This window comes from Tamandua tetradactyla, chromosome 8 (assembly GCF_023851605.1).
Source record: "Tamandua tetradactyla isolate mTamTet1 chromosome 8, mTamTet1.pri, whole genome shotgun sequence".
Taxonomy (NCBI): domain Eukaryota; kingdom Metazoa; phylum Chordata; class Mammalia; order Pilosa; family Myrmecophagidae; genus Tamandua; species Tamandua tetradactyla.
In genome coordinates this window covers 33911630-33922657 of record NC_135334.1, presented here as the reverse complement: position 1 = coordinate 33922657, position 11028 = coordinate 33911630, and the positions used below count along the sequence as shown (strand labels likewise).

Genomic DNA, 11028 nt, shown 5'->3' with positions numbered 1-11028 from the left:
GAGCGGATAGAGCTTGGGGGCTTATATTTTCGAATTTTCTAGGTCAATGTGTCGTGATGAAATCCAAGATTAATGCTCATTCCCTCAACAATCTTTTTCACAATAAAAGTGTGCCAGGCACTCTTGAATAAAGCAATAGCTATCACTTTTGTGCATTTATTCATGCATTCATGTATTCAACAAATATTTACTGAGCTCCTTCTACGTGCCAGTCCTTAATGAAGACAGTTCTAAGCATTTCAAGATCCTGTATTCCCCTTTAGGTATGAAAAAAAAGGTCGGATCTCGCCAGCAGAGGGCGTTGCTCCCGTCCTCTCCGCTGCCTCCTGGTCTTCCGATGCTCCCAGGCTCGCTCCCGAGCGCGCACCCGCCCGCCGCATCACGTGATGTGGCCGCGGACCCGACCTGCCAGGCCTAAGCAGCGCTAAATTGGTTGACGGTGGCTGCTGTTGGTGCAATCTTAAAGGCTAATTCGAAGGAGTGGGGCAGGCTCGAGGAGTCGATGCGTCCTCCTTCACTTCAGGTCGGCTCCCGTCACTTTCTCCCCATTTGCCTTTCCGGCCTCCCCGAGTGTTTGCATGAACTCTTCCGTGTGGGGAAGCTCCGGTGACCATGTAGGGGTAAAAAGTGAAGCAGCCCTCGGTGCTTGGGACGAGGTCAGGTCTCAGCACGCCACCCCCGCGCCCACCACACCCCGGGTTCGGGCCCAAGGGCCTATCGATCCCTGGTGGAAACTCCGGCCTCCTGTTGTGGCCTGGTCGGGAGCGCCACGAAATCCCGCGTCGTCTCGCGAGAATTTAAGTTGAAGGAACATGGCGACGTCTAATCTGTTAAAGGTAAGACCTTACTCCATTCTGGGGTTTATTCCGTGACCACCAAATTCATCTCTTTGGAAAAGGCTTGGTTCTGGTTCAGCAGCGAAACGTGGAGCATTCTGGGGTTGTTCACCGGAAGGGAGGCAGCGACGGTTGCCGCAGAGAAGCGGAGCACTGGTCTTTGGCCTTGGGGTCGAGAGGCTCTGGTTGTCTCCCCCGCCGGCAGCCGGCAGAGTGAAAGCCCCGCCGCAGGGCTAGCGGAGAGCGATGCTTTCAGAGGACCAGCTCTGGCCGGATGGAACGGGTGAATGGGCGAGTTGTGCTCTAACGGATTGGGCCTTTAGTACTTTGGGGGGCGGGGGGCGGGGGTCTTAGTTTCTGTCGAAGCCAGAGTCTAAGACGGTCTCAGTTTTTTCGAAGCGAGAGTACGAGACACATAAAAGGAAAATCCAAGAAATTACCGCCTAACAGGTTTCAACTACTTGACCCCTATTTCCCCAATTTCTGTTCTGCATGAAATTTCAAGTCAGACCTAACAGTGTTTCCCATCCCAACCCCTTCCTCCCTTTTCTGCACGCTACACCTTCCCTCCTACTTCACCCCCTCCCAATTTTTGAGTTCATATTATTCCTGTTTTTCCTTAAGAAACTGCTTCCCACTCCCACTCCCACTCCATTGCAGCACCTAACCAGGTGAAAACTGATGAAGTGTCACTTCAGGGCTTAGGGAAGTTACCTTATCAAAGAAAACATTTGAAGATGCTTTTCTATATTTGAATAGCAAGGGAAATCTAGGCCGAAACCTCTACCATCAGTTAAAAAGTTTGGAGGAGAATTAGGTAGACATGGCCCCAGTCTTGTTCTGGGTGTTTGTGGTAGGAACCTTTTACCTTAAAAATATTGATTGGAATGGGGGTAGTGATCAGCTTAGGGAAAATAAATACAATGAATCGTCTCTTCTTCACTCAGACATATCATCATGCCTGCAGGCAGTTTTGATGCATAATAGAACATATTAAAATATACTATAACTTCACCATCATGTTCCAGTCTACTTAACTGCCTACTAGGTGGGATTGTCTGATAAAATGAAGATGTCATTTTACTAATTTAAGAGGCAGTATATCTTTTTTTTTAAAAAAGGGTAAGGGTCTGGAGCTACACTGCTTGAATATCTGTCACTTAAATCTGTGACTTTGGACAAGTTTCTTAATCTCTCTGTGCCTGAGTTTTTCTCATTTCCATACCTGTAAGAAAGTTCACAAGTCTCCTCATCTAAACTCAGCCTATACCTTGCTTCGCCTCAAACTTCTGCCGTTTTCTCTCTTTCCATTCATCATCACAGGTCTTGGAAAAGCAACCCCCTCTTGCTGCCATTATAATTCTTTGCCTCTTTCCTTAACTTGCTGTAACTTGGCTCCCACTCAAGCCCCCGTTATATTGAAGCTGTTGGTCTTAAAAGCACTAGAAATCTCCTGATTACCAGATTAGATTTTTCTCTGATCCAGTCATCCTTCATTTGTACTGGTGACTACTTCTGCTTCTTTTTTTTTGGTTTTTATGACGTTATTCTTTACTTGTTCTACTGTCTCTCAAATCCCTTGTGTTTTTCCCTGCCCTGCTTTGTGTGTCCCTTGCCCACTTATAATTATTTTTCAGGATTTGATCTTCAACCCTTTCTGTTTGTGCTTTTTTCCTGGGACGATCTTAACTCCCATGATTTCACTATTTTTATCTCTTAACTCTTATCTTAGTTTTAGAGTGAACACAGTTATGACCATATCACTTTCCTGCTCATAACTTTTGATGGTTTAAATTCTTTGAGATCTTTACAGCTTGGTCTTCTTCTCACTAATAACTAATTCTTATTTTCTCTCTTACACACACACACACACACACACACACACAACTATCAGGATAGTTACTTGTTGGTTCTCTAGCTTGCCCAGGTCTTAATGATTTTTTTATCTTTGCTGTTTCTTCTGCCAGGAATGCTCCTCACCGCTCCAGTGTTTGCCTGTTAAAATCCAATTTATCTATCAAGACCATCCCAGATACCTCAGCTAGAATGGTTACCTACTCTGCACAACCGTAGCGCTGTATCAGTCTCTTCTAGCACTTATGTTGTGCCTTATTTATTAGCGGTAGGATCTGTTTACATACCTAAATCCCTTTCCAGAGTGTAAACGCTATTAGTGCAGGGACTTGATTTTATCCATCTGTTGATGTCTTTCTACACAGACTGTTGTCACTCATGGTAGGTGCTCTGTAAATGAGAAGTAAATGATTAAAAAGACAAGTCTAGTGCAATAATGTACCTAGATGCTTAGTGGATGGGTATCGATTGGTTAAAAGACTTTTTAAATTTAATTCTCTTTCCAATTAGATACAGAAAAGGGGAGAGAGAAAAGGAGGGGGATGTAAAACCAACCCATCAAGAGAATCCTAGACTTTTCAACTGCAATTTAAAGCTCATTACTTTTCTCAGTGGAAAAGTTTTTATCCTTTGAGAGGAAAGGATGGACACAAAGAAACAATTCAAATTGTCTGTAGAAGATATTCATTATTAAAATAATTTGATTAGACATCTATGTGCAAGACACCATAAAGGATACAAAGATGTGTAAAAGAATGACCACGGCCTTTGGGAATTTACCATAAACGGAAGGAGATAAAACGGTGCTGATGATTTAGTATAAGTCATTAACTTAAGGAGTGTTACCAGCTGCTATATGGTCTCTCACAGAGGAAGGACATCATTTCTGGCGTGATGTTCAGGGAAGGTTTTGTGCAGTAAGAGCTGGATTTTGAAAAATGGTTAGAATTTTTATAGGTGGTATTTAGAATAAAATTAGGGAAGTGTAAGGAATGGAGACTAAATTGTTTTGGCTGCAGTTTAGACTGGACTGCATGCTGTGTTGCATTCTATATGCATGGTGTTCCTTGAGCAGCATAGTAGCCCAGAACACAGGAAAGGAGTAGCAGATAAGAATAAAAAGGGAACATTGGGGTCAGATTGTGAAAGGCCTTCAATGCTAGGCATGGAAATTTAAAATAAATTTTCATAAGTAAGGAGGAATATTTAAAAATATGTGAGCAAAGATATTATCAAGCCCTATATTTTGGGGTCTGACACATAAAACCTGTTACTCATCATTACCTTTGTTTTGTGTTTATTCAAAATCTGGTTTTGGAAGTTGACCATGAATCAGGGGCATTTGTGCTAATGATACCATGTTCATGAAAACCATAACAGTAAGCCATAAGGTTTGTGGAAAATAAATTCATTCATCCAACAAGTATTTATTGAGCATTTTCTAATTTCAGTTAGATAATGGTAAACTAGGCAGACAAATTCCTGCCGTTGTGGAACTTACATTTTTGGGGGAAGAGAAGCACTAAACATATAAGCAAATAAATTTTTATTATGTCTGTATATTAAATGCTGTAAAAACAAGGAATAGAGTGTGATTGGTATTGTTATTTTTTGATAGGGTGATGGGGGAATGCTTCTGAGGAGATGGTATTTGAGGAGAGACCTGAATGGAGCAAGGAAGCAAGCCACTATCTATTTTGAAGAGTTTCTAGGTAGTACTATCTTTATCAGATTTTATCAGAGGGAACATCCTGTGTAAAGTCATTGAGTCAGGAACATGCTTCGTAGGTAATATGGATGTGATACCAAGATTTGAATGTTAGCAGTAAATATGCTTAAGATCCACAACTGGCTAATTCTATTTAATAAATTTGTTGAACTGGAGCTTCATTAAGACCCTAATGTGTCAATTTTCTCATTTGGTTGTTGGCAGTTGCCCTTTTGAAAAATGGATATCTAAGAGGAATATGGTCCTTAGGGTTGCCTTCACTCACTTCAGTATCCTCTTCTAGAAACATGATTGCATTGAACACAATGTAATGTGTCTATTTTCTATGGAGAAAACTAATTCAGAGGTGTGTATGTTGATAATGAAAAGGGGTGCGAGTGGGGATAATGGACTAAATCAGTAACTGTGTAACTGTATGATAAATGTTAATGTGGGAATCTTTCATTTCTCTGGAAATAAATGTGTGAGCAGTTACCATAATGTGGAGGTGATAGATCTTAATTAAAGCTGCTAAAAGTAAATTATGGTTTAGGGTAAATTTGAGAGCTCAGTCATTTATCAAATGTATTAGAGGAGGGAAATTTTACTCCTGGAGAGTATCAAGGAATCTACCTGGTGAACAGGGAAGAAGGGTGGAGAAAGAGATGGATAAAAGACACTTTTTTCTTATTAGATGTTTTGCCTAGGATCCTCTTGAGCTGATTTGTATCACCAAAAACTTTTTTCTTATTAGATATTTTGCCTAGGATCCTCTTGAGCTGATTTGTATCACCAAAAACATCTGCCTCTTACTTTTGGTGTTCTATATGTAAGGTAAATTTGTGCCTGATCTGTTGGTTAAAGAGGATACAACTCAGGTGAAAACACTGGTCATTAAACATAATCCATGGATAAGTAATATCAAGTAATATTTTATCCATCTGTGTGACTGGACTTTGTACAAATACCTGAGCATCTGCGGTGTGCTAGATACTATTCTAAGTGTCAATAATAGAGTAGTGATTATTACAGACAAGATCCGTAGTTTTTGGAGCTTATATTCTAATGGGTAAAGACTGACATCAAAGAAGTAAATAATAAGCTGAATAGATTTTTTAGTAGTAAGGGCTGTGAGGAAAATATAATAGAGTTTGAAAGGTGGGGACATTATTTTACTTATTTCTTTACAACAGAAAATAATGTTATCTTTTCCTCAAATATTGCTTTCAATTATATTCTATTGAATTTTTCTTTTCTGCCACTTGATGATCTTTTAGCCAGATTCCATAGCATTCTGGTCATTTCCAAGATATAAAAATTTCCACTTAGTTGGAATTATAATTTAAATATCATAGCCAGTCAAAACATCTCTCCCACCGGTTCAAGACCTTGGTTCTGGAATCTGAAGAGATTAATGGGAGAAGGACATTTTCTTAGTTTGGTTTTAAAAGACTTCTCTGAGGCTATATTGGAGCTAAGACCTGAGTGATCTGCATTCTAGGCAGAGGTCTTGAGGTTGCATTGCTGAGCTTGGCATATTTGAGGAACACCTGAAACATTATTGTGGCTATAATATGGTGAGAATTGCCAATATTGAAATATATGCTGTAACCTTGTGGTTCTTATAGTTAATGGTATTACAGATGTGGTGTTAACAAGTGGGGGCACTAGTGGCTAGTAGATGTATGTGGGAGCCCATGCATTCAAATAGACAACCTCCTAACTTATATGAAGAATTAAAAATCTGCAAATTGAATTCCTTTTGTAAAGTTATTAGAGTGCTTTTATTAGGTATAATCCATAATCAGTAGATTAGGAGCTTCACAGAAGGAACAAATACAAGTTTTTTTAAAAAAACTGATCTCCTTATGTTATGGTCAGAATGTTATGGGCATGAGAGAATACAGGTGATATAAATAACTACTGTTAATTGTGTAGATGTTATTTCTTTTTATTGTGGTAACAAACACGTAAGAATTTTGCCATTGTAACCATTTGCAAGTGTACAATTAAATGACACTGATTATTTTTACAGTATTGTGCTACCATCACCACCTTCTATCACTAACATTTTTGTATCACCCCAAACACCCCAAAAGGTTTATACCTTTAATTAGTAATTTACCCTTTCTCTTCAGTCTCTGGCAACCTCTAATCTACTTTCTGTCTCTGTGAATTTGTTTATTCTTTATTTCATATACCTGGAATCATATTTGTACTTTTGTGTCTAGCTTATTTCACTTAATGTTTTCCGTAGGGGTTGTACCATTTTTTATTCCCACCAGCAATGCATGAGAGTTCCAGTTTTTCTGTATCTTTGACAACACATATTTTCCATTAAGAGAAAAAAAAAAAAGCTATCCTAGTGGGTGTGAAGTGGTATCTCATGATTTTGATTTGTATTTAACTAATAATGTTGAGCATCTTTCCATGTGCTTATTGGCCATTTATATCTTCTTGGGAGAAATGTCTGTTCAAGTCTTTTGCTCATTTTTAAATTAGGCTGTTTGTCTTTTTGTTGTTCAGTTTAGGGGTTTTTTATAAATTTTGAATAGTTAATCCTTATTAGATGTATGGTTTCAAAATATTTTACTCCATTCTGTAGGTTGTCGTTTCACTTTCTTGATAATGTCCTTTGATGTACACAATTTCTAATTTTGATGAAGTCCAGGTTATCTGTTTTTTCATTTGTTGCTTATGTTTTTGATGCCATATCTAAGAATCCATTTTGTACTCCAAGTTCCTGAAGATTTTCCTTGATATTTTCTTCTAGGAGTTTTATGGTTTTAGCTCTTAAATTTAGGTCTTTTATCCTTTTTGAGTGGATTTTTGTGTATGATGTGAAGTAGGGGTCCACCTCTGTTCTTTTGCATATGGATATCCAGTTTCCCCAGCACCATTTGTTGAAAAGACTTTTCTTTCCCCTTTGCATGGACGTGGTGCTCTTGTCAGAAATCAGTGACCTAGACTTTTGGGACAGCAGGCAGAGTAGGGAGCTGCAGTACTCAATGTTCCACCAAAAGCAGCTAGAAAACAGGTAAAAACCATCTGAAACAACTGTTCTGGGGTGCTGGAGGCCACAGGAGCATTGTATAGCATCCAGGAAGAACAGGGCAAAGATGCTGAGGCACTGTAGTAAAGAACTCGGAGTAAAACATTTGGCAGCAAGTGCCAGTACCTCACCCCCACTGTTGAGGCTAGTTGTCTTGGGTCTGGTTCCAGGCTGGGTGCTGTGGATGAAGAAGGATGTGGAAGCCCTCTCTCTCGAGAACTGGGTGGGGGTGCGGGGAGGCACAGCTGAGTACTAATCATTACTTCTGATTGATAAATTGTGATCATTGAGTCTTTTAGCCCACCCTGGACAGGGACCACCTGGCTATTGTTTCATCCCTACCCATGACAGTGACAAAGGCAGGGGAAGTTCAGAGGAACAGGGCCTCTTTAGGGCTGTGGGGAAAAAATTTGCTGAAGAATGCCATCTGATGGTAATAGCAGGAAAGCACAACTTTGGGTAGCCATCAAAAAGGCTTTTTGGCGTCTTTCTTGATCCTCTCACCAGGGCTTTTTGGAATGGTCTGTGCCCCCTTCTTGGTTCCCTGGTGCTGTTTTGGCTGGGTAATACTGATGTGGGGAAGTCTTCTCCCAGGTGTCCCTGGCCCCAGAATTTGCCTCCAGACAAAAGCAGCTAGAGGCAGGTAAAGGAGAATAAGAAAACTGTAGAGGCAAAACAAACAAACAGAACGGATCAAGATTCCCTGAAAAGGAACAGAAGAAAGAAAGCTTTCCCCTGGGGGTGAAACAATTGCACAAATAGTACAATCTTTAAAATTCTACCAGGCCTGGGGCCAATGGCTCCCTGAATCTTGCCAAAGAGTATCAAAATTGTGGAGCCCCAGGTGTCTCTAGATGTGGCAAGTTAATTTTTTAATTGTTACGAGAGACACATTCTGTCTTCACCTCTGACTCTGACCCTCCTCTCTTCTAAAACCATTCCCATAGCGAGAGTAGATGGGAAGTCATGGGCTTGAGCCTCCACACATACCCAGGGCAAGAATGAGATGAAGAAGAACTGAAAAAAATCTGATCAAATACTACCAATGGTAAAGGTCTAGAATAAGTTGGACCAAGTGTCAAAGAAGAGCCTTCACACAAAGTCAATCAACAATAAAACCCTAGGCAAAAGAGAGAAACTGACCTTAAGAGTAAACTCATCAGGATAATAAGATGTGTAGACATGAGCTGAAAATTACAAGCCATACTGAGAAACAGAAAGATATGGCCCAGTGAAAGGAACAAATTAAAACATTGGAGGAGACACAGAATTTGGAACTAATCAAAGATGTTAAAACAAATCTCCTAAATTAATTCAAGGAGATAAAGGAAAATATAGCTAAGGAGATAAAGGATATTAAAACATTGCATGAGCATAAAAAAAGTTTGGAAGTATGGAAAGAAACAGGACTTTCTGGGAATGAAAGGCCCAATAGAATAGCTTAAAAATACACTAGAGGCATACAACAGCAGATTTGAACAGGTGGACAAAAGAATCAGGGAATTAGAAGATAAGACAGTTGAAATCTCACAGACAGAAGAATAGATGGAGAAAAGAATAGAAAAAATTTGAGCAGAATCTCATGTATGTGATGAACTGCTTTTCTCTTGCTGCTTTTAGGAGTCTCACTTTATCTTTGGCATTTGATGTTCTGATTAGTATATGTCTCAGAGTAGGTCTTTTAGGATTTAAATTAACATCAAATTAACAACAAGCTTCTTGGACATGTATGTTTATGTCTTTCATAACAGTTGGGAAATTTTCAGCTTTTAATTCCTCGAATAGTCTTTCTGCCTCTTTTTCCCTTCTCTTCTCCTTTTGGGAAACCCATGACACATATATTTGTACACTTCATGCTACAATTCAAATACCTGAGATTCTGCTCAATTTTTTCCCATTCTTTTTTCTATCTGTTCTTCTGTCTGTGAGATTTCAAGTGTCTAATCTTCTAATTCCCTGATTCTTTCATCTGCCTGTTCAAATTTGAGGAATTAATGGTTGAAAATTTACCAACTCTTATGAAAAACACAAATATGCATGTTCAAGGAGAATGACAAACTCAAAACATTTTAAATCCTAACAGACCTACTGTGCGACATACACTAATCAGAATATCAAATGCCAAAGATACAGACTTCTGAAAGCAGCAAGAGAAAAACAGTTCATCACATACAAGGGAATTGCAATAAGATTAAGTGCTAATATCTGATCACAAAGCATGGAGTTGAGAAGGCAGTGTTATGAAATATTTAAGGTACTGAAATGAAAAACTGCCTTCCAGAATTCCTTACTTGGCACAACTGTCCTTCAAAACTGAGGGAGAGTTAAAACTATTCACAGATAAAGAGAAACAGAGAGTTCATCAACAAGAGAGCAGCCCCATAAAAAATACTAAAGGGAGTTGTGCCAGCTGAAAGGAAGAGATAAAAGAGAGGGCTTTGAGGAGAGTATAGAAATGAAGATTATTGGTAAGGGTAACAAAAGAGTTGAAAGATAAATAAGATATGACATATGAAAACCAAAAGATAATAACATTGAATGTTAATGGATTAAACTCCCCAATCAAAAAGACACAGATTAGCAGAATGGATAAAAAAATATGACCTATCTGTACTTGATATGCTGTCTACAAGAGACTCACCTTTGACCCAAGGGCACATATAGGTTGAAAGTGAAGGGTTGGAAAAAGATATTCCACACAACAGGAACCAAAAAAGAGCTGGAGGTGTGGTGGTGGCTCAGTGACAGAATTCTCGCCTGCCATGCCGGACACCTGGGCTTGATTTCCAGAGCCTGCCCATGTTAAAACAACAACAACAACATACAAACAAAAACAAAACCCCACATATATATTTTTTTAAAAAAAGAGCTGGAGTAGCTATACTAGTATTGGATAAAATAGACTTTCAGTCAAAAGTTGTTACAAGATACAAAGAAGGGCCCTATATATTAATAAAAGGGGCAATAAACTAAGGAGAAATAACAATCATAAATATTTGTGCATTTAACCAGGGTGCCGTAAAATACATGAGGCAAATACTGGCACCATTGGAGGGAGAAATAGATGTCTCCACAATAATAGTTGGAGACTTCAGTACACCACTCTCATCAATAGATAGAACATCTAGAGAGGATCAATAAGGAAACAAAGAAGTTGAATAATGTGATGAATGAACTGTACCTAAAGACATGTACAGAACATTATCCTCCAAAATGGCATAATATACAGTCTTCTCATTCTCAAGTGCTCATGGATCATTTTGAAGAATAGACCACATGTTGGGTCACAAAGCAAGCTTCAAAATTTAAAAAGATTTATGTTATACAGAGCAGTTTCTCTGACCATAATGGAATGAAGCCAGAAATCAGTAACAGAAGAAGTGGAAAATTCACAATTGTATGGAGGTTAAACAACACTCTTTTAATCAGTGGGTCAAAGAAGAAATTGCAAGAAAATCAGTAAATATGTCAAGATCATTGAAACACAACAAATCACAACCTAGAGGATGCAGTGAAGACAGTACTGACAGGAAAATTGATAGGCCTAAACACCTATATTAAAAAAGAAAAAAAGTTGA

The 11028-nt window shown here is 39.0% G+C and overlaps 1 protein-coding gene across 3 annotated transcripts in view; it reads left to right on the top strand.

The window, feature by feature from the left end:
- Window positions 1-359: 359 nt before the first annotated feature.
- The window catches only part of CUL5 (cullin 5), a 166569-nt gene continuing 155900 nt past the window's right edge, over window positions 360-11028 (top strand). For 2 of the 3 annotated variants that reach the window (XM_077113070.1, XM_077113068.1), the window contains exon 1: window positions 360-836. Coding sequence is in view for 1 of the 3 variants with exons in the window: in XM_077113068.1 (XP_076969183.1) it covers window positions 813-836 (24 nt within the window). In the remaining 2 variants the exon portion in view is untranslated. Of the gene's footprint in view, window positions 837-4308; window positions 4403-11028 lie in introns of all 3 variants that reach the window. The other variant, XM_077113069.1, reaches the window with a different exon arrangement.